The sequence below is a fragment of the Microtus oregoni genome, unplaced genomic scaffold, assembly GCF_018167655.1.
Source record: "Microtus oregoni isolate MIOR12 unplaced genomic scaffold, Mior012 000006F_ref0000085, whole genome shotgun sequence".
Taxonomy (NCBI): Eukaryota; Metazoa; Chordata; class Mammalia; order Rodentia; family Cricetidae; genus Microtus; species Microtus oregoni.
In genome coordinates this window covers 26211722-26236256 of record NW_024543065.1, presented here as the reverse complement: position 1 = coordinate 26236256, position 24535 = coordinate 26211722, and the positions used below count along the sequence as shown (strand labels likewise).

Here is a 24535-nt window from a genome sequence, read left to right as displayed (position 1 = left end):
TCTGGTCCCAAGGAACAGGAGCTCAGAGCTCCAGGGACCCTGCTAAAGAGCTGGGTCACAGCAAAACCCCTTGTTTGGAACTGCCAGTCTGGGATTGGAAATGGAGTCCCAACGGTCCCAGGCCAAGGCTGTTGGGCAGCGCCTCCTCCAGGCTGAGACCCCAGGGAAGAATGGGCTCCGGGCTGTGTCCAGCGGCCAAGGGGGAAGAGCGCTCCTCTGGTTCACCACTGTGGTCCTGAATGCCGCCTTCCTAGGGATGGTGAGAGCTGAGGCTGCGCCCTGCCAGGCTGGGTGCAAGCCTCCTGCAGGGGACCTGCCCTTCCAGGGAGACAGGCTTTTGACCACCTGGGCATTCATGTGACCTGTGTGCAGCATTATTTAAACAGCCTGGGCGGTGGTTTCATCGTCAGGAAAATGGGTACAATTCTAACTAAACGTGAAACTGATTGTCCTAGGGTTTTGCAACGGCAACAAATCTTACTTGGTTTCTGTACAAGGCATGCATGTGTGTGTGTGTGTGTGTGTGAGGGGGGTTCTGCTGGTGTGTACCAATGGCCCTCTCACCCCAGATCATTACACAGCAAGGAGCCTTTCTTCCTGAGAGTTCTTCCCTGTGCCCTGACCACATCCAGCTAGCAATTTAATTTCGCAGCTGAAAACTAGGCCCCACAGGGGAGGAGACTTTTGTCAGGTCGCAGAGTTAGGTAGGTGCTGAAGCCAGAAGCTGCCTCACTCTCTACCATAATCCTATGTAAATTGAGCCTTCGGATTCTTGAGTTTTTCTCAGAGCAGAGTGCATAGGGAGAAGCGCCTTCTCCGCTGATGACCTCCCTTTGTCTTGGGGAATTGTGGCCTCAGAGAGTTGAAAGTGAGTCTTCCGCGGAGTAATGTCTGCTAACTGTGCACCTCAGAGATGGAATCAGAACTGGACTTTGATGGTGGGGGTGGAAGATCCGAGAAGTAATCACTGTGGATGCAGGGGCATCCCCTCCCTGGGCCAGGTCTTCTGTAAATCTTTCTAGAATCAGGGAGCGCTCTGGTGAGAGCCACTGCTCTGACCCTTGAACTCACTGCTTGCTGAGCACCTGTTCTCACCTGACCCTGAGTCTTGGGCGGCTTCTGCCTGGGGAAGAGGCACACCTTGCCTTGGAGCAGACGTGGTGCAGTGAGAATCGGCGATTCTCTAAATGTAGATGAAATAGAAACATTTTCTTAAAGGGCCAAGGATTCCCTCTGACAGCCAGCTGCTAACCTTTCTGTTACTGCTCCTATTGAAAAGCAAAGGTCACCTGTGTTGATTTTAAGTTTCTTTGCACAAAGAAGTAATTCAGGAACTGGACAGGGCCAGTGAAGGCTGAGAAACTCCACTCTGGAATATGGGCAGACACTGTCTAGAGACCCAGAGAGTGTATGGAAATAACATGATTGTGGACAACTCACCCGACTTCTTCGGACATTTTGGGCAGTGTGCAGCTGTAAAGGACTCAGCACTTGGCTGTCACCTGCTTGTCTAAGAATATTCTTTCTGTTGGGCTTCAGGTGTTGGAGTACTGAGGTTGCAGACTCCTACACACAAGGACAACTGTAGGCTGATTTAACAATCCCACTTTCCTTGTGGGTCAGCAGCTCGGTTTGAAATGGGATGAGGTCTTGGGTACCAGCAGCACTTTCTGTGACCATAGTCATGGTCAGTTTCGTCCAGGCTGAGCACATAGAAACATCTATGACTCACAGGATCCCGGCAGGTAAGGGAGGGTGTTAGGATAGTTAGCAGGTGGGCAGGACCAAGAAACTAGGGCACGCTCCTTAAGTCAGAGCTCATCCAACGAGGGCAACATGTCCATGTGCTTTCCTGCAAGGAGACAAAAGGGAGAGCATCAACAGTAGGTTCGTGTGTGTGTGTGTGCGCGTGCGTGCGTGCGTGCGTGTGTGTGTGTGTGTGTAGAAAGCTAAGGCCTTTGTCTGCTGGTAAGATGGTCTTAGTGAAAATACACTTTGGATTGATGCACAGAAGCTTTGCCTTCTGGATCATGTCACATTTATGTGAATAGGTGGTACCCGGGTCTTCATTAGGGAGGAGGCCTGGCAGTGACTGTTCCCAAGGGCTCCGTCTATGCTCTCCAGTGGGAGTGGATCCTGTTGCCATCACTTGGAACAGCTTGGGACTGAGGCCCTTCAGGTGGTCCAGGAATTGGGCTCACTGCCTTTGTGTCTGTGGTTCCTCACTTAGCTCTTACACAGCTTGTGTGGTGAAAGAGGTACCACTGTGGCCAGGGATTTCTCCAGGACCCCCACTAGGAAAACACAGCTTCTAATTTAACTGTAGCTACCTTTCTGTACGGGGCAGCCTCTGGACATGAGAAAATGAGCACTTCTGGTGGCTGTGAGTGCCGGGCTCATCCCACTGATGGCAGCACAGGACTTGGGGCTTTATCGGGTTAACTGGAGGTGGGGTGCAAAGGCAAACGCTGGTTAGAAGCCCCGTCCAGGGAAAATGAGCATCCACCAATGTTTTGTTATAGTATGGATCATTCTTTTCCTGCCATGGTGTATCTTAGAGTACAGAGCATTTAATACTAGAAGCTTTGTGGACTCAACAAGCACCAGGCAACCATCCAGGCAGCCATCCAAGCTCTCCCTGGGTCCATGCTTAGCAATGGATCTGTGAGCTCTCAAGTTCAGGTTTTAGTACTGCCTACTAAATAGATTCTCATAGGTAAATGGACTTGGGTCAAATCTACCGCGTTCCTTCAAATTGCAAAGCTTGCAGTTTCACCACGGACTAACTTAGACGAAAATATGCCAAGTCATTTCCTCGGTACTTAATTCTTCTTGTGGTTGGCCCTAAGTTAACCATCAGCTTGGTGTTTATGAGCCACTGGTTTCTTCATTAGAAGCCGAGAATTCCTACCCGGGCCAATGGACCTTGGTGTCCTTTCCGCCATTGTCCTCTCATACTGAACCATTAACTGCAAGTGTCAAGACCATGATGGCCATGGTGAGAGCTCCTTTGAGGGCTCCGTATAATAGTAATGCATTTGGCAAGAAAAGTTTGTTATGTCTGTTGCATACAGACTTCATGAGATGGGTGTTGCTAGGCCTGGGCTCAGCTGATTTTCTTGCTCCAGCCTCCTGATTAGCGAGAACTACGGGGAGGGTGGCGAGGCTCTTGCATATAACACATAAAGGAAACAAGTAGAAGCTGGGTGGCAGCACAGGTGGTGGGGTACTTGCGGGCACACAGGAAGGCCTGAGGTTCATCCCTCGCACAAATGCCTATAAGCACATCTGTACTCAGGAGGTAGAGGGCAGTGGAATCAGAGCCTCAAGCTTATCCTCAGCTGTGTATGGAGAGCAATGCAGCCCTGGGACACGTGAGCCCTGCTTCAGGATAACAAAGTAACACTTTGAATTGTGACTGCTCGTGTTATACTTATGCCCACTAGATTCCTAAGAATGTCACACAATTTCTGAAACACATGTTAGTAACGCACCCATCTGTACACAGCTCATTAATTTTGAATTTCTTATTGTCATCACAGTTCTCACGGACTTGAGTGTATCACTTGTTTACATTTTGCATTTATTATTTTATTGTACTTCTCATATACTTCAATGCATCAAATAAACTAAGAGATATGAGTGTAACATCTCTATTTTTATAAAAAGATACACCCTGTGGAGATATTCTAAGGACCCATCTAGAAAGTTGCTAAATTAATTCAATATCTAGAAAAAAATTTATTTCATTTGATTTGGAGAAATTAGTAGAAAAAAAAGAAAAGAAATAGTGAAGATTTTTAACATCTGATCAAAATAAGATTAATTCAAGCAAAGCACAATCTCTAATTTACCTATGTGATATCCATACTTCAAAGGCAAATACATAGGCTGGCACTGTTTTTATTTTGAGATGAGGTGTCACTGTGTAGTCCTAGGTTGTCCTAGACATCCTGGTCCTCTGACCCAGCCTCTACAGAACTGGGGTTAAAGGTGTGATCTTAAGTCAGAAAAAAAAAAAAACCTAATAAGGACATCACAGAACACAGGAAATTATCTCGGTAAAATTCAGGATTTTCACATCCTATAATAATTACCCCAAATGGCAAAGAAAATTCCTACAGTATCCTGTACAATACTGTACAAATACAATAGGTGTATGTGTGTACACACACACATGCGTTTGTGTGTAGGGGACTGTTGTGTGCACAGCACCTGTGTGGAGGGATAGCTTGTAGGCATCAATTCTCTCCTTCTACCCTGAGTTCTGGGGCTTGAATTCAGTGACAGACTTGGTGGCAAGCACCGTTACCCACTGAGCCATCTCACCAGCACAAAATTTTATTTTACTACTGTTTTTTTTAAGTCTTACTATTATACTTAGAAAGATGGGGACTTGTGACCCTGACAGTCTGAGGATCTCAGAGGATCCTTCAGTGCTGACCCAAGAGGAGGATGCCCTGTTTTGGTCCCAACATTCTCCTCCCTGTGAGCCTGAGCAAACTGTGGATGTGTGGGTTCCCAGGCACGAGGTATTGTATCCCCAATCTCTTTTGGTTTGGCTTCTCTGGCTGGCAAGCCTCTGTAACAGCATCAGGCCAGACAGAGGCAACACACTCTCTCCGTACCACCCATGGTGTCTCCAGGGTGCTCCCAGGCCACCACTCCATGCCACACCATCTGAGGGAGCAGCAAACACTGGTGATCGCTCCACAGGTGGCCACCCCTCCTATGCACCTCAGTGAACACGTTAAAGAACGCATTGCACTGATTTTAAGGCACTGGACTCTTTTCTCAAGTGAGCAATCTCATCTAAGTGAAGACATCTCCATTCTAGGCACTCCAGTTCAAAGGTTTCCTAATAACGTTAACTTACTCCTGCCCAGCCCCCAAATGTACACAGGGTCGGTGCCCTTAACTTAGTGATGATGATAAGCAAGTGTCTAAGAAATCAGTCTCTGGAGATGGATGCTAAAAAGAAATCCCACACTAACTCAGAATTGAGTATAATAAAGAGTTATTTATTTAGGGGTAGACTCACAGATCCACTCCTCTGCATGAATGGGGAACAGAAACCAAATCCAGCAGCAGGAAGAGAGAGAGAGAACACGCACTTTACATTGGCATTTATAGTCTAAGAGCAAGCCCAAGCAGGGGGGTAACTTAAAGGTTACTGGCTATAGGATTTTTTACAGCACCTCCACTTTTGTTTAAATAAGAGAGTTCTAAGTCTAATACAAAATTGTATACAATAAGAACAAATATCAGGTATAAAAATTAGAATTACAACAACATAAACAATATCGAGCAAGAAACATGTGATAAATGTTTCAATAATTATCCTATCCTAAGGAGTCTAAGTCCTGTATTATAAATAACTTGGCCAAGTCATGAGAGGAAAGTAACTACAACAATCTAGTCTTCAACCCCATCAAAGACCCAAGAAGGGAAATAGTATTACTTGAGTCAGCAGAAAGTGCAATCAATCAACTTCCAAAATGTGCAGTAGATGACAGAGACAACAGGCTACCTGGGCAATCACCCAAAGTCTCATTTGCAACATTGGAGCAACCAACTTTGGCTAAGACCTAGAGTAATGGACAGACCATTTTCAGAGGCAAGAAATTTTTCAAAACCGTCTTACCCTGTCTTGGCAAGATTTGACAGTCTTTTCTCTTGTATCCTGCTTGTCCTGTCTGGACATTGTGCATTTTGTCAGTGGCCAATACATGGGCAGTTTCTTGCCCAAAGGCCAGTTTTTGCCAAGATGAAAACAAGCTCCAAGTGGAGTGTCTTCAGTCCTCAACATTCTTGTGGGAATAGATCAGTGCTGCCAGGAGCAATCGTGTCTTACTTCAACACAGCCCTAAGTTATTTAAATGTCATATTCTACAGCACTCTGAAGTGGTTGAAGATTGCCTATCTATGTAGAATATAATCCCTTTGTTTCTAAAGAACCTGATTAGTCTAAATATAAGTATGATAAACGTAGATGACTATTGACTTACAATTCTTAATATCTATATAACTTAAAGACTAAGATTTCATATTAGAATGCTAAACAATATTTAAACAACTGTACAATAAATGAGGACAATGACCTCAAAATGTAAACAATGTATAAGTATCTTGATAAGAGATAGAAATGTATATTGCAATGTGATAAATATATCCTAAAAGTGTATCAATATACAAAATGTCTTAAGCAGAGGTAGAAGCATACATACATACAATACGACAAAATTAATTTGCCTCGGTATACAAATATTATAGATGAAAATAGGAATATATTTAGTATAATTTAAGTTTGTATCAATATACAAGAATCTATACCAATGTAAATTGCCTATAAATAATAGCTCACAAGTATTCACTCTATTGCTCACTATTATTAGTGTGAGTAAGCTCACACTAATTTATTATCTCATCCAATTTCCCTTTATTTCTCCTCAAAGAGATCCCTGAGCCTACATAATTTGCCTCCAACTCCCAACACTATACCAATTATACTCAACCCCTAAATGATGTCCCTAGCCCTGAGGACAAACTTTGTTGGGAGAGGAGACATCTTCTTTTAGAATTATTTTCAGCTGGCAATGTTCTTCCTATGGGCTCCTGTGAAAGTAAAACGATGGCTAAGTTTCGAGATTACTGTCTGGTATAATTGCAAATAAACTTTGAGTATTTGGTAGGGTTTTTATGAGGTTTCTATTTGAGTTCTAGCCATAATGTTGTAAAAAGTACAGAATTTCACCTAATCAAGTTGGAACCATCTTGTTCAGCTGGTACTCAAAACAGGTCTTATAGTAGTACTATCAGTATCATGATGTCATATCAACCAGGTGGGGTTGTTGTTGTGGGGCCCCATCTTCTTCCTGGAAACTTCAAAGATTACTGTAGGAAAACTCATTGTTTATTGTGGAAAACTTAAACATTATTTATACAGACATATATTCAATAAAGGTATGATAGAGTCAAAAATAGGTATGAAGAAAAGTAAAATTTTTTTCTAAATTCTTTCTTCTTTCTGTCCCATACTGGATGGCTCCTGACATGAGACAGAAACTCTGAATTTTTCTTTTAACAACATGCTTGGATTTAGAGAAGGACAGAGTCGTTATCCAACTCCAAAGCCAGATTTGATTTTTAAGTGAGTCATGACTATTTAATGACTAGTTAATATTTAATATTTAATGACTAGTTAATATTCAGAGATTCTTACCTTCAGAAGATCTTTCCTCATAAGTGATAATTCTTTTTGCTTGGTGGTTCTATCTGAATAATTATCTTTTCCTATTTAGGTACCCAGATGTCTAGGGTCTCTTTATTTTCTGAAGATGAGTATTTTCCTGCAAAGACAAGAACAGAATCCTACCCCAACCCTTATAAGGCTTGAGGAAGGTTGTTTCCTAATTTTCTGAGAAATCGCCACACTGACATCCAAAGGGGTTGTACCAGCTTGCATTCCCACCAGCAATGCAGAAGTGTTCCCTTTACTCCACAACCTCTCTAGCATAAGTTGTCATCAGTGTTTTTTTTATCTTGGCCATTCTTACAGGTATAAGATGGAGTCTCAGAGTTGTTTTGATTTGCATTTCCCTGATGCCTAGGATGTTGAACATTTCAAGTGTCTTTCAGCCATTTTAGATTCCTCTGTTGAGAGTTCTATGTTTAGGTCTATACTCCATTATTTTATTGAATTATTTGGTATTTTGATGACCAATTTCTTGAGTTCTTTGTATATTTTGGAGATCAGACCTCTGTCTAATGTAGGGTTAGTGAAGATCTTTTCCCATTCTGTTGGGTGTCATTTTGACTTGTTGACCATGTCCTTTGCTTTACAGAAGTTTTTCAGTTTCAGGAGGTCCCATTTATTAATTATTTCTCTCAGTGTCTGTGCTGCTGGGGTTATATTTAGGAAGTAGTCTCCTGTGCCAATGCATTCAAGTGTACTTCCCACTTTCTCTTCTATAAGGTTCAGTGTGGCTGGCTTTATGTTGAGGTCTTTGATCCATTTGGACTTGAGTTTTGTGCATGGTGGTAGATATGGCTCTATTTTCATTCTTCTACATGTTGATATATAGTTATGCAAGCATCATTTATTAAATATGCTTTTTTCCATTTGATATATTTTGTTCCTTTGTCAAAAATCAGGTGTTCAAAGGAATGTTGATTAATATCCAGGTCTTCTATTAGGTTCCATTGGTCCTCCTGTCTGTTTTTATGCCAATACCAGGCTGGAAAACTCTTTCTTTAAACCTTTGCTATTGACATGATGTTTCTTATGAAATTCTGAGGCCTTCAACACACTTCCAATCAATAATTGCTCAATTTCTGCATTACTTTGTGCTAGAGGACCTGGCAGACCCGTATGGGATCAGATGTGTGTTATGAATATGGGACAAAGTCCATTCCTGATTATATCTTGAACCTGTATGAATAATGAAGTCAATTGTGTATCATCTAGTATAAATTGAGCAGTTTTGATATGCAAGACAACTTTTCCTGCATATTGTAAATCAGTAACTATATTAAGAAGTTCTTTAAAATTCCTTAGTACCATGAGAATAGCATATAATTCTGCCTTTTGGACAGAATTATAAGGACTTTGCTCTACCTTACTTAAATCTTCTGATTTGTAACCTGCCTTTCCTGATTTATTTGCATCAGTATAGAGGCCCAAGTATCTTTTTGCATTCTAAGTTGGAATTTTCAAAAGTCAGAGATTCAATAAGTACTCGTCTAGCATCTGGGTCTATCGCTCCCAATTGTACAGCCTTAGTTAATCTTTGTAAAAAGTCACTAAAGGGTTCTCTCTGGCCCTGTCTAACCCTAGTATATAATTCAATTTATTTTCTTGGTTCTTGAATCTTGTCCCAAGCATTTAAGGCTGCTTTGTGGCATAGGGACAAGATTTGTTCATTGTAAAGGGCTTGAGCACATGGAGCAAGGAGCTCAGAACTCAGGAGCAGGGAGCACAAACCTGAAGTTGTCCCTCAGCTGGGAACGCAGCAGTGTGTGTGTGTGTGTGTGTGTGTGTGTGTTCACGAACTTGGGAAATTGCCAAGTTGCCACGGCCACTTAGCTCCGCTGTGGTGGGACTTTAACAAAAAACTACTTAGTAGGTGAAAGCAAACCAAGCGGGCAGGGGTGGGAGACCTTCTGGGCTGTGGACTGTTTGGGCCTTTTAGACTGGTCCACCCAGTAGGTGTGGAGTCCGGATCCATGTGGGTGCCAGATGAGGAAGGACGCTAAAAGAAATCCCATACTAGCTCAGAATTGATTATAATAAAGGATTATTTATTTAGGGGTAGACTCACAGATAAGAGTCCTCTGCACAAACGGGGAGCAGGAACTGAATCCAGCTGCTGGAAGAGAAAGGAAATCAGCATTTATAGTATATGAGGCCACGGCCAAGTGAGTGGGTAACTTCAAGGCTACTTGAACTAACTACTGGCTGTAGGATTTCCTACAGCTAGTCTCCCAGACACCTTAGCCTGGAGGAACCCATTGCAAAAGTGCTCTCCCATCAGTGGTCCCATGTAGCAACCCAGAGGACCATACACAAACCTGTAGACAAATCGAAGAGACAGCCCACAGTGACCTCGACTGCTGTGCTGAGGTCACTGAACACAAAAGACTCTGGTTGATACATTGATGTAATCATTTGATGCTGATACCATCACTGGAGGTCTCTTCCACCACATATCTGATGCCAAACCTTTTAATTTGGTCAATTTTCATTTGAGGGACTGGAGATATATGGTTCAGCAGCTATGAGTACCTACTGTTAAGGCCTGGGTTTGCTTCCCTGCTTTCATATCAGCTGACTCTCAACCACCTGTAACTCCAATTCCAGAATGTCCCACACCCTCTTCTGGCTCCTGCACATGTGTAGTGCACGTACACATAAAATAAACAAATATTTTAAAAGATCTTATTTGAGCAGAGGAGCATTCATAAGTTGGGCAGCTCAGATGACTTATCTCATATGTTGTGTGTTTGTGTAGAACCCCATCTGTACCAGAAGTAGGTGTCTTAATAATATAAAAATTCTGGTATGTAAATCCTCACATTCGAACTTCCAATGCATTTGCAAATACTATACTAAAAATTTAGTTTGAAAATAAAATGAACAGTACATCTTACGAAATACTGTAACTGGCGAGACAGCTCAGCAGTTCAGATGTATGCCACCGAGCCTGGGCTTGATTCTCAAAAGCCACATGGAAGAAAGAACTGACTTACACAAGTGGTCTCGTTATCCAGACATGTACACCGTGGCACACACAGGTGTGGATGCACACACACTCAAGAAATGAAAAATTAAGGATAAATCAGCATTAATTTGTAGTGCTAGACTTTAAACATGGACTTGTGCTTGCTAGGCAAGTGGCCTACCATGGAGTTGCCTCCCTAGCTCTAAATTAGCGTTTAATACACAATAGCCTTTTAATGTATTGTCAAATAGGAAATAATTTCTTAAAAGCCACAGATTTAAAGGACTTTTGAAAAATTGAGAGGTTTGAAACAAAGAAAAGCAAAAAAAAAAAAAAAGAAAGAAACAAAGAAAAGCAACAGGAGCCCACGGCTTGTGGTAACTTTAGTGTTATTGAGTATTCCTCCCTTTCTCGGGGCCTTACAGTCAATCTCCGCCTTGTTACCGCTCGCCACTAGCTCATCTGCAGTGGATATAATTAGATGGATGTTACTTTGTTTATAAGTAAAACCGTTTGTCTTTGTGAATTGTAGGGGGTGGGCGCTGCTGTGCTAGGACCCACTTTTCCAGACCTGGCACGAAATGTGAACCGGAACATCAGCAGCCTTTCGGAAATATTCGTGGGCCGGGCCCTCGGCTACTTGGGCGGCTCTGTGGTCGGTGGGGTGCTTTTCGACTACATGAATCATTTCTTACTTTTGGGTAAGCTAACAGTGATTTTCATTTCATTGTTTCTGGCAATGAGTGTGCAGTGAGTCTCTAAATACGAAGGCATCAGCCTGGGGACCTTGACAGCTGAAGTACACTGTGCTTTGCTGTTGTCAACTGGGTTGCCAGAGGCTATTGTCCCAAAGGCAGTGACAGGGAATGGTTAAGGAGTGCTTTGGAAACTTGACTAACCCTGTGAGTGGGAGTGTTGGCACTCCCAAGTCTTGCCAGCCTAGGCCCCAAATCAGGTTCCATTCCAGACACACACAGTGTCCCCACGTTGGGCTCGTTGGAGGCTCAGCTGGGTTCCCAGGGCCGCAGAGGTAAGAAACGGCTCTTGGAACCTGGATTGGACACAAAAGGTTGATGAATTAACGCAAGCTGGATTTTTTTTGTCGCTGCTATCCAATGTCAGAAACGAGCTCAGGATGCTCGCCCACGTCTGGAAGCAGATGGGAAAGTTTTTACCATGCCTGCTTTGAATAAATCGACCTCTAAAGAAAGAAAGGCAAAACACCTCTGCATCTGAAGCAACAATTTATTATTCCTGGTGAATAAATAAGAGATCCCTTTTATTCCAAAGTGCACTGAAGAATACATATAACTCACTATACAGATGTAAGTTTTTGTTTGTGGAGAATCCTGTTACACAGGTCTCCACCACTGAGCTAAGTCCCAGCCCAGAACTACATGCCTTGTGTTTTCCTCCCAAGTCCACAAACTAACTTATGTAAAGTTTACTAGTAACTCATCCTCCTCTTGGCTTTTTTGTTATTCTATATGCAAACATTCCTTTTGGTTCTTGGATTTTTGTTTTGTTTGTTTTGCCCGTGTGTGTGTGTGTGTGTGTGTTTCACATATGTGTGGGCTCATGTATGTTCAGGTATGTGTGAATGAGTCTTTCTTGATGACTCTCCAGTTTCTTTATGGAAGCCCGTTCTCTCCCTGAACTCACAACTCACTGATTTGCTTCCTCTGGGGAGCCTCCTAAACTCTAGGATTACAAGATCCCAACATGTCTCAGCCCACCAGCCTCTTGCCTCCTCCAGCACAGTTTCTTTGGTAGCCCTGGCTATTCTGGAACTCACTCTGCAGAACAAACTGGCCTCAAACTCAGTGATCCACCTGCCTCTGCCTCCCAAGTGCTAAAGGCGTGCGCTGCCACCACCCAGGTTCCACCAGGCTGGGGATCAGAACTCTGGTCCTCACACAGGCATGGTGCATGCTTGTCCTCTGAGCTAGCTCTCTAACTACTCCCCTCTATTTCAGCTATTTTTTTTAATCATAAAAGTGCATTTAAGGGGCTGGAGAGATGGCTCAGTGGTTAAGAGCACTGCCTGCTCTTCCAAAGGTCCTGAGTTCAATTCCCGATAACCACATGGTGGCTCACAACCATCTGTAATGAGGTCTGGTGCCCTCTTCTGGCCTGCAGACATACACACAGACAAAATATTGTATACATAATAAATAAATAAATATTTTAAAAAGTGTATTTATTAACTACAGTGCGTGTTCCAGAGCTCTCCTGTGGAGTCAGAGGACAACTCTCGAGACTCAGTTTCTCCTTCCACGTGTGGGTTGCTGAGCTATAACTCGGGTCTTCAGGCGTGGCAGCACAAAGCTCTATTGCAGCCCTCCTTTGGTTCTTGAGTGTAAAACATTTAAATAAAAAGCTTTTGCTTCTTTTGCTATGAAACTTGGCTTAATTGTGTGTTTTGTAGCTTGATTCTAGCAATGATAGAATTACATTAATTTTTAAACCTTTTATATTTTGTAATCCATAAAGATTACACAAGATTTAAAAGGCATGGTTCCTTGTAGAAGGTACAATGTTCACCCACATGAGGTTTTTAAAAATTTGATCCCATTTGCATTTGGTGGAGTTATTATGTTGGAGTGACTCCTGACTCACAAACACTGCTTTTTACAGCTGCCTTTCTTTCAACCTTGTTTTCTCAGGGCTATCAAACCTGTTCACCTCAGCTGGCTTTTACCTGATCCCATTTTGTAAGACAGCTGTCTTACTGACTGCCATAATGTCTGTCACTAGCATCTCATTTGGCGTTCTGGATACAGGTAAGTGAATCACTCGATGTCCTATCCAGGACTGGGGCACTACTGCTAGGGAAAGGTGGAGCAGGAGGCATTAAATTCTTCCTTGTGATAGGCTTGAAATGAAGAAGAGCTATTGCTCTGGAGTCCTCAGCTCAGAACCAGCCTGCTACAACTGCTTCTTCTTGCAATGTACGACAGCAGTTCTCTAACTATCTGCCCGTGAACGGCCTTAGAGGTTTTTGTCTTATGTCCTGCTACTATCAGCATCCCAAGAGGGCAGCCAAGAGCCTGCGCTTTGTACCACTTTCTTTGCATTTGTTTTTTGTTCTTTGCTTTCTAAACTTCCCTTTATAGTAAAACGTCTGCATATGCATGGTGTCTTTAAAAACCTATAGCTGCGGGGGCAGGCAGAATAGCTCAGTAGGCAGAACCAAGACATCACTTGCTGTCCAGCCTCGTTGCAATGGCAAGCTTGGGAATCAGTGACAGACATTGTCTGATGACAATAAGACAGGGCATGACAGAAGACCCTGGACGTCTCCCTTTGGCCTCTGGATATGCGCACAATTGTGTGCATGCCTACACACTCATATGCAACACACACTGTAGTAATAAGAGCGGCGGGGCTGCGTCCCCAGCATCCCAGCCTCCTGCTTGGCTAGCTTATGCCCGAAATAACAACACACAAACTGTATTCATTTAAACACTGCTTGGCCCTTCTCTTCTAGGCTAATTCTCGGGAGAGGAGAGGATGGCGTCTCTGTCTGAGGCGTCTTACCTCACTTCCTCTTCCTCCCAGCATTCTGTTCTGTTTACTCCACCCACCTATGTTCTAAGCTATGAGCCCAAGCAGTTTGTTTATTACTTAGCCAATGAAATCAACAGATTGATATATGACACTCCCACATCAACACACAAATCTACTAAATGACATATGTGTAGATGTAAGTCACAAAACAATCCCACACCAGTTTGGAATTATGATTAATAAAAGGGTTATTTATTTGAGGGGAAAAACTTACAGATCACTGTCCTAGACAACAGCCCTCTGTGTGACCAGGAACAGAGTCTAATAGCCGGAAGCAGAGCTGGAAGCAAGAGAGAGAGAGAGAGAGAGAGAGAGAGAGAGAGAGAGAGCGCAAGGTTACTGCTGCTTTTTAAAGAGAAAGAGACTACACCCAAGTGGGCTGGTATCTTAAAGGCTATTGGCCAAAGGAGTGAAAGGAACTCTCATAGCACCTTCCCCTTTTGTTTAAGTAAGAGAGTTCCAAACCCAATACAAAACAATATAAACTAGGAACAGATATCAAGTATAAGATTAGAATTACAATCAGCATAAACAATATTAAGCAAGGAACATATGCTAAATGTTTTAATAAACATTCAATCCTAAGGAGTCTACGTCTTGTATAGGAAATGGCTTGACTAGATCGTAAGAGGACGGTAACTATGACTATCTAATCTTCAACCCCATCAAAGGCCTGAGAAGGGAGATAATATTACTTGAGCAGGCAGGAAGTACAATCAAGTATATTCCAAAGCAAGCAATATATGAGAGAGACAATTAGCTATCTGAGCAATCACCCAAAATCTCATTTTGCAACACTGAAGCAACCAACTTTGGCTATGGCCTAGCATAATTGACAAACCATTTTTAGAGGCAGGAAATTTTTCAAAACCATCTTATCCTGTCTTGGAAAGATTTGACAGTCCTGTTTATCCATTTCCTGTCAGTGGTTGAGGCATTGTCAGTTCCTTACCCAAAGGCCAGTTTTGCCAAGAAGAAAACAAGCTCCAAGTGGAGTGTCTTTGGTGCTCAACATTCTCTCAGGAATAGATTGGTGCTGTCAGAAGCAGTCATGTCTCATGTCAACAGAACCCTAAGTTATTTAAATGCCATGTTCCACAGATCCTTGATGTGGTTGAAGATGACTATCTAGACAGAATACTATCTCTATGTATCTAAAGAATCTAATTGATCTAACTGTATGTACAGCAAGCATGAGCAACTATTGAGTTATAATAATTAATACCTATAATACTTAAAGACTAAAACTTCATGTCAGAATATTAAATAACCTGTAAACAAATGTGCAACAAATGAGGACAATGACCTCAAAATGTAAACAATATATAAGTATTTGATCAGAGGTAGGAGTAATATATAATGCAATATGAAAATATATCCTAAAAGTTGTATCAATATACAAAATGTCCTAAACAGAGATAATAACATACATATATACAATCTGGCAAAATAACTTTGTATAGGTGTACAAATAATGCAAACAAAAGTAACAAATATAGTTTGAACTTGTATCAATATACAAAAACTATACCAATGTAAATTATCCATGAATAATAGCTCACAAGTATTCACTCTATTACCCACTATTACTATCTCCCCCTTTTTTTTTAACAAACATAGTTTTCACCCCAACCCTCTATCTAATACAAGTAATAATCAACAACCCTTAAACAGTGTTCCTAACCCTATGGACAAACATTTTTGGGATGGGGCATCTCTTCTAGAATTGTTTCCCACTGTCATGAGGATGATATTCTCTTAATGGGATCCTGCAAAATTAAAGTGATGGTTAAGTTTCAAAATTACTGTCTAGTATAGTTATAAAAGAATTTCTGAGCAGTCAATAGATAGGTTTTTTTTTCAAAGTTCTTATTTGGAGTTCTGGTCAGAATGTCATGAGAAGGTGCACCATTTCAGCAGCTGGTACCTCCCCCAAAAGGGAAGCGGTCTTATAGTAGCACTGTCTGCATCATGATGTCATCTCAGCTAGGTAGAGTTGTTGCTGTGGGGGTCCCATCTTCCTCCTGGAAACTCAAAGATTAATACAGGGAAAGGATCCATAGGAAAATCTATTGTTCATCATGAAAAACTTAAACATCATTCATATATACATACATTCTATGAAGAATATGATAGAGACAAAAAAGGCATGGGGAAAGTAAAAATTTTTCCTAAAGTCTTTCTTCTATCCCATACCAGATGGCTCCCGATATGAGACAGAAACTCTGAATGTTCCTTTTAACAAAGGATTGGATTTAGAGAAGTACAGAGCCATTGTCCAACTCCAAAACCAGCTGAATATATATATATATATGCATGTGTGTGTATGCGTGTGTAAATGTAAGTGTAACCCATACCTGGATTCACAAACCATATTCTGTTTTCTAGATGCTCCTTAGTGGATAGTTATTTTTTCTTCTGTCAGCATTCAAACATTCAGGGTCTCTTGAATTTTTGATGATGTGTATTTTCCTGCAAAGATAAGAGCAGAACCCTGCCCCAACCCTATATGGCTTTCCCTACCACCTATATGGTTGTCACCATTGTGGATGAGCTGTCATTTCTCTCTTTCAACGGATTTCTCCTTTCCAAAGCAAATCTTTATTAATTTTGATGGTATCTATAATTTTTTTTCTCCTGTGGAAATAAGAGCAAAACCTCTTCCCCAACGTAGTACATCTCCTGGTTTCCATTGTGAAGTCAACACATCCTTGAAATATACTGGTTGCTTCAATTCAGAAGTTTTTTTCCATTATCCAATGCCTCTCTGCTGCTGTTGTTTCTTTCTCATTAGTATTAAGAATATTCAAGGTTCATAAAGCATTATGCAATCTATTTCTGGGGGTATTTTCCATCCCTTTCTGTTTGTTCGGCATATCCTTTATAGTACAATTTGACCTTTCTATAACTGCCTGACCTGTAGGATTACTTGGTATAACTGTAATGTGCTTTATATTATAATAAGCAAAAAACCATTTCATTTTTTTAAGATATGTATTCCGGACCATTCTGTTTTTATTTGTGCAGGTATACCCATGATGGCCATAACTTCCAATAAATGTGTGATTAATGAATCAGCCTTTTCTGAGCTCAAGGCAGTTGCCCATTGAAAACCTGAATGTGTGTCTATGGTGTGATATATATATATATATATATATATATATATATATATATATATTAATTTACCAAATTCCATAAAGTGGAACACATTCATCTACCAGATTTCATTCCTTTGAGTACCCTTTGGGTTACTTCCTACAGGCAATGGTGTTTGATTATAGAAAGAGCAAGTAAGGCATCTCTTTATAATCTCCTTAGCTTGTTGCCATGTAATAGAAAACCCTTTCTTTAAACCTTTGCTATTGATGTGATGTTTTTTATGGAATTCTGAGGCCTGCAACACACTTCCAATCAATAATTGATCAATTTCTGCATTACCTTGTGCTAGAGGACCTGACACACCCATATGGGATCAGATGTGTGTTACATACATATGACAAAGCCTATTCCTGATTATGTCTTGCACCTGGATAAACAATGAAGTCAATTCTGTATCATCTGGTATAAATTCAGCAATTTCAATATGCAAGATAACTCTTTCTGCATATTATGAATCAGAAACTATATTAAGAGGTTATTTAAAGTCTCTTAGCACCTTGAGAATAGTGTATAATTCTGCCTTCTGGGCAGAATTATAAAGGCTTTGTTCCCCCTTACTTAATTCTTCTGATTTGTAACCTGCCTTTCCTGATTTATTTGCATCAGTATAAAATGTATGGGCTGAGTTATTGGAGCATCACATAAATTTAGGGAAGAGCCCAAGAAGTCCTCTTTATAAGGTTAAGTTTGTCGCTTTTGGGATAGTTGCTATTAATTACTCCCAAAAAATTAGCACAAGCTCTTTGCCATGGTTCATTGTCTTCCCATAACTTTTTTATTTCATTAGTAGTGAAAGGCACTATAATTTCTGCTGAGTCTATACCTGCTAGTTGATGAAGTCTCAATTTACCTTTTATAATTAATTCAGAGATTTTTTTTCACATGAGTTTTTAATCTTTTACTTGGTTTATGTGGTATAAAGATCCATTCTAAAATAATATTTTCCTTCCACATTAAAATTCCCATAGGAGAAATTCTGCAAGGCAATATGACTAGAATACAACTAAGAATTGGACTCACCCTATCCACATGTGCCTCCTGTATTTTTTTCCTCAACCATTGTCAGTTCCTTTTCTGCTTTAGCTGTTAATTCTCTGGGACTATTCAAATCTTTATCACCACCTAAGGTTTTGTTTAAATGAATTATTAGATCAGGTGTTATCCCAACAGCTGGTCATAGACTGGAAATGTCTCCTAACAATCTTCGGAAATCATTTAGAGTCTGTAATCAGACTCTCCTAATTTGTGCCTTTTATGTTCTAATTTTCTGTAAACCTATTCTGTAACCTAGGTAATTAACAGAATCTCCTCTCTGTATTTTCTCAGGAGCAATCTGCAATCCTCATTTAGGTAAAACTATCTTTACATATTCATACATTCTTTTAAAAGTATCCATGTTTGAATCAGAAAGCAAAATGTCATCCATGTAATAGTAGATTATAGACTTAGGAAATTGCTTATGAATTATTTCCAATGACTGACTTACAAAATATTGGCACAATGTGGGACTATTGGGCATCCCTTGTGGGAGAATAGTCCATTGATATCTCCTACTAGGCTGAGAACTATTATAAGTAGGCACTGTGAAGGCCAATTTTTCTCTATCCTTTTCTTGTAAAGGTATAGTAAAAAAAAACAATCCTTTAAATCAATAACTATGAGAGGCAATCCCTTTGGTAACAGAGAAGGCAGAGGAATTTCAGATTGTAGAGGGCCCATAGGTTGAATAACCTTGTTGATAGCCCTTAGATCTGTCACCATTCTCCGTTTTCCAGATTTCTTTTTAACAACAAATACAGGAGAATTCCAAGAGCTAGTAGATTCTTTTATATGTCAAACATCTAGTTGTTCTTGTACCAGTTGTTCTAAAGCCTGTAACTTTTCCTCATTTAGAGGCCACTGCTTAACCATTTTGGTTTCTCAGTTAACCATTTTAAAGGTAGGGCTGTTGGTACCTCTGAAGGTTTATCAATTGCTTTGTGTTCTTGTACAGCCTGAATGGCTGGTGTCCATCATCTACAATATTTTCTAATATTTTCCTCAGAAACATAAGTTTTGGGGGCTTCTGGTGTAGGACAATTCTGTATTGTCAATTACATTTTAAATAAATGTTGATTGGCCATAGCCAAGCAGGAAGTATAGTTGGAACAACCCGACAGGAAGTAGAGGTGTGGCAATGAGAACAGGAGAATCCTGGGAAGAAGGAAGCCCTCCCATTCCTTCCCAGGTCACCGAAGAAGCAGGATGTGACCAGCCCCACTGAAAAAGGTACAGAGCCATGTGGCTAACATAGATAAGAATAATGGGTTAATATAAGCTACAAGAGCTAATAAGAAGCCTGAGCTAATAGGCCAATCAGTTTATAATCTTATGGAGACCTCTGTGTGATTTTCTTTGGGGCTTGCTGGCTGTGGGGAACAGGGAAGGACATAAACCCCAACAAGCTGGACCCAACATGTTACAGGCTTCAGGAATGTTAATATGGGTATTCCATTGCTGCAATAGGTCACAACCCCACAAATTCACTGCGATATTGTCTATACATGGCCTTTGTCTTCCTATTTGACCTTCAGGCCCTATGCATTCAATCCATCTTGTGATTTGTTTTAACTGAGATAGGGTTCCAGTTCCCAGGAACTGATCATCTACCTCCTGAAGAGGCCAATTCAGATGCCAAGATTCTGGAGTAATGATACTTACATCTGCACCAATGTCTAGTAAGCTTTCAATAAAAATGCCAGTTATACAAACTTTTAGCTTTGGTCTTTGATCATTTATAGAAGTCTGCCAAAATATACATGTCCTCTCTCCTACTGGATTATTTGACTCATCCTCCACATTTAACCCATCATTCAGACCACGATTGACCAGTATCACAGCAGGCATTAGATTTTTTAATTTTCTTGGTGAGACACATTCTCCACTGTAACTGGGAATGACTAGGCCACTTTTGGCTTGGGGTATCTGCTAGAGACCTCTCAAGGAGTTTCCTGCTGGTATTGGTTTGCCTTGTTTGTCTGTTGTTGACCTGCATTCATTGGTCCAATGTTGGCTTTTACCACACCTTCTACATATACCTGAATGCTGAGGAGTATTTTTGCCATTCCCAGAGGAGACATTATTCCTAGAAATTCCTTGCCTACAATCCCTTTTCAAATGCCCTATTTTACACAATTGAAACATTTGGCAGTTTGATGTCTCCTTATTGCTTTGGAAATCACTTCTCCTATCCAAGCTTCATCATTATAGCTAAACGTCTCAACATTCATTGTATGCTGAATCCATTCATCCATAGGTGCTGATCTAGACCTTTAAGGCCCAATTATCTTTTTGCATTCTAAGTTTGCATTTTCAAAAGCCAGGAATTCAAGAATTATTTGTCTAGCTTCTGGGTCTGTTACTCCTATTTGTACAGCCTTAATTAATCTTTGTAAAAAGTCAGAAAGGGTTCTCTCTGTCCCTGCCTAACCGTGGTATATGATTTGATCTTTTTCCTTAGTTCCTGGATCCTGTCCCAAGCATTCAAGGCTGCTTTGTGGCATAGGGACAAGATTTCTTCATTGTAAACAGCTTGGATCTGTGGGTCAACATACAGCCCTTCACCAAGAAGTTGATCTTGGGGAACCTCAAGACCTTTAGCTTTTCCCTGTTGTTCCATATGTTTGGATTCCTCTCTGAAATAAATTCCAAACATCAAGAAGGTTCATCATCCAGGACTGCTGAACCTAACTGAAAAATGTCATGGAGGGGGGGTGGTTTGCCCTGACGTTAGAAGCCCAGGTCTTTATCATCTCCTTAGCAAATGTAGAATGCAAGCCATAAGTTACAACAGCTTTCTTAATTTCCTTTAGATTATTTATTCCTATTGGCATCCATCTATCTTCTTTGGCTCTCTTCAAGGCTTTAGAAGTTGATGCTTTGTCTTTGTAAATTACAGGGTAGGATGCTAAAACCCTGGGTGATCCAGTTCTGACTGCCACTGGCGATGTTGCATCCTGTCCTTGTGCCTTCTTACCATGTTAATCAGCTCCAATAATTTTCTCAATCATTTCAAATCTTTTTATCATTTTTTTTTTTTTGTAAAGCCTGAATCTCCTGGCCTGTAGATATTTCTAGTGATTTCATGGAGGCATCAAGTCTCTGGTCCTCATTCTGCACCTGTGATTCCATGGTTTTAATGTTCTCCTTTCAAGATAACATCTCCTCCGTGGATTTTTCTTGAATATCATGTAGATTGCTATCCTGGAGGTACATTCTGTCTGTTACTTTATCAAAACTTTTTTTGATAACTTTTGAATGTCAAATTCAACAGTATGAATTCTTTCACATAACTTCCTAGTACCCTTAGATAAGGAATTAATTCTGTCTATCATAGTATCCACTTGTTCAGATAACCTCTGATTTTCAATTATTTTCATCCTGTCAACTAGCTGTTCATTATTAGTCTGTAAAGATTGTATCATTCCTAGGAGTGCCACACTCTTCCTTAATGGTAGAATATGGGGAAGAAAACTGAAACCTAGTAACCAGTAAATTGAGGATCCCCATAGTCACGTAAGCCTCACATGATATAATCCATTGTATTAGTAAAGAAAGCAGTAAAAGTTGCATTGGAAATAAAAACTGCCATATTACCTGTTATCCAGCAGGTGGCACTGTTGCCAAGTTGCGACCAGAATCTATGCAAAGGTGACAGAAACGGGGTCCTGTTTCAGTGTCCACCTTGGTATTTGTTAAAGACTGGGAAGTATGAGTTTCTCAACAAAGTAAATGTAATTAAATCAATTCCATACATAGAGCCATAAACCCAGAATCCAGTGGCAGAGAACAGCAACCCAGAAGCCACATACGCCACCACGTGACAAAGAGTCACCCTGAGGAGTTGCAGCATTAGGCAACTGCTTGTGCTCTGACTCACGCTGCGTAGGCTCCGTGCTGCAACAGGGATTTAAAAACCCGCTCAGGAAAGAGCAAACCAGGGGGGCAGAGACTGTCTGGGCCTGTGGAGCCCGGGAGGCATGGAGTTTAAATCCACATGGGTGCCACGTGTAGACGTAAGTCACAAAACAATCGCACACCAGTTTGGAATTATGATTAATAAAAGGGTTATTTATTTAAGGGGAAAAACTTACAGATCATTGTCCTAGACAACAGCCCTCTACGCAACCAGGAACAGAGTCTAGTAGCTGGAAGCACGTGCGTGCGTGCGTGTGTGTGTGTGTGTGTGTGTGTGTATGTGTGCATGTGTGCGTGTGTGTGTGTGCGTGTGTGTGCGTGTGTGTGCATGTGCGTGTGTGTACATGTGTGTGCGTGTGTGTATGTGTGTGTGTGTATGTGTGTGTGTATGTGTGTGTGTATGTGTGTGTATGTGTGTGTGTGTGCGTGTGTGTGCGTGCGTGTGCGTGCATGCATGCGTGCGTGCGTGCGTGTGAGAGAGAGATAGAGAGAGTGAGAGAGAAAGAGAGAGAGAGAGAAAGCAGCGACTGCTGCTTTTTTTAAAGCAAAAGAGACCATGCCCAAGTGGGCTGATATCTTAAAGGCTATTGGCTGAAGGAGCAGAAGGAGCTCCCACAGCACATATGTGATATTTTTCCTTCCATATTCCATCCTTCTTGTCTTTCCTTCTCTGTCTAATGTTATCTTATTGATGTGGAAAATATTTTATTCTTTAGGCTTTGTTTGATTATAAATACTTTGATTTTTAAAAAGAGATGCATGGGCTTGATGCTTTAAACTTCTCATCCGGTAGGTCCTCTGACAACACTAAGGGCAAAATCCAAAATACGTATTATTTCCTGTAGTAGGCACACCAGGACATATGGTGAATTCAGGATTCTAAATCAGTATTTGGCACCTGTTTTTAAGCATAAATAAATAAATAAATAAATAAATAAATAAATAAAATATTTACTATTGCAAGTACAAAAAGGGTAGATGCTGTGTCTGAACTGTATGCATACATTTATACGTGTGTGTGTGTGTGTGTGTGTGTGTGTGTGTGTATTGAATGAAATTTCCCAGTAAAGTGCCAGCATATTTTAGAAAAACCTCTGTTAATGTTCATGGCTCTAAGAAGTAGTAGCTGATCCGACAGTAGATTTCCATGCGTAGTCCATGTGTAGGTATGAAACAATGTGTGCAAAGAGCCTGCATCACAGAGTTGAATCAGGTGCAATCTTCATTGTCTTAGAATATTTGCCATGCTGGTGCAGCGTAATACAGACACATACTTTTAGTGGCGTTTGTTCACTAACACACATATTAGCAAAACTGCCATGTTTAACTTAAACCACTTCTTTTGTTGGCAGGTGGCAATGTTCTCATCTTGAACCTTTGGGAGGACAAAGCAGCCCCACAAATGCAGGCCTTACACTTCAGTTTCGCCTTGGGTGCCTTCCTGTCACCCCTGCTGGCTAAATTGGCCTGGGGTACAACAGCGTCCGCTCAGAACTACACAGAGCCCGACTTTGAGCGGTCAGCCTTGAACCGATCCTCTGCAGGTACCTCATACTCTCTACTTGCGGTACCTGAGGACAAGAATCTGCTGTGGACGTACGCTTCCATCGGTACCTATATCCTAGTAGTTTCTGTCTTTCTGCTTGCTCCATTCTTTAAGAAAAGCTCAAAACAGAAAAAATCCACGGCATCTGACCAGGGAGCTCGAAGAGCTAAGTACCACTGGGCACTGCTCTGTCTCCTCTTCATCTTCTTCTTTTTTTACGTTGGAGCCGAGGTGACCTACAGCTCTTTCCTATTCTCCTTTGCCACCGCCCATGTTGGTATGGAAGAAAGCGAAGCAGCGGGTTTGAACTCCATCTTCTGGGGGACGTTTGCAGCCTGCAGAGGCCTGGCCATCTTCTTTGCAACATTGTTACAGCCTGGAACCATGCTTGTGTTGTGCAACGTTGGTAGCCTTGTCTCATCTTTGTTTCTGGTGCTTTTTGACAAGAACCCCCTTTGTCTCTGGATCGCGACTTCTGTGTATGGAGCCTCAATGGCAGCCACATTTCCCAGTGGCATTTCCTGGATTGAGCAGTACACCAGCCTAAGCGGGAGGTCTACGGCATTTATTCTGGTGGGTGCAGCCCTGGGACTGATGGCGACTCCTGCACTGTCTGGAATTCTGCAAGGACTCTACCCAGATCTACCAATAATTCTGTACACTTGTCTGGGGTCAGCAATATTCATGACTGTTTTAATTCCTGGGATGTATAAATTAGCCACCTTACCTCAGAAGCAGAAGGAAACCGTCAACAGTGAGGACCAGACATTTTTACCTTCTAGCTCTGGGGAACAAGGAAGAAAATGCAAAGATGAAGAAAAATGCAATTAAATGGGAAAAGCAAGAGTGGGGACCAGAAGACTCTGCTTTGTAGCTCTGAGATAAACAGAAAGCTAAATGAAGACAAAAAGGGGGCAGGTGTGGTTGACATGAAGAATGGGGCACCCTTTGAAAGAAATAGAATAGAAATGTTTTTATATATCCCATAGCTGAGCAGTCTTCTGGAATGTTCTACAGCCTGCATCCTCCCCAGGTAACAGGGATGATTCACTTGAGAATCACCAGGACAAGGGACTAAGGGAGA

The 24535-nt window shown here is 41.4% G+C and overlaps 1 protein-coding gene across 1 annotated transcript; it reads left to right on the top strand.

Annotated features, from left to right (window-relative positions):
* The first annotated feature begins 100 nt into the window (after positions 1-100).
* On the top strand, positions 101-24282 carry LOC121449293 (sodium-dependent glucose transporter 1-like). Its single transcript, XM_041653596.1, has 4 exons — positions 101-259; positions 10753-10921; positions 12887-13003; positions 23258-24282. Exons 1-4 carry the CDS (start codon positions 101-103, stop codon positions 24280-24282), a joined length of 1470 nt encoding a protein of 489 aa, XP_041509530.1.
* The last annotated feature ends 253 nt before the right edge of the window (positions 24283-24535 follow it).

Coding starts and splice junctions, on each gene's coding strand:
- LOC121449293 (XM_041653596.1), top strand. CDS start 101: ATGGAGTCCCAACGGTCCCAGGCCAAGGCTGTTGGGCAGCGCCTCCTC. Junction 10,922..12,886: donor GAATCATTTCTTACTTTTGG/GTAAGCTAACAG, acceptor TTGTTTTCTCAG/GGCTATCAAACCTGTTCACC. Junction 13,004..23,257: donor ATTTGGCGTTCTGGATACAG/GTAAGTGAATCA, acceptor TTTTGTTGGCAG/GTGGCAATGTTCTCATCTTG.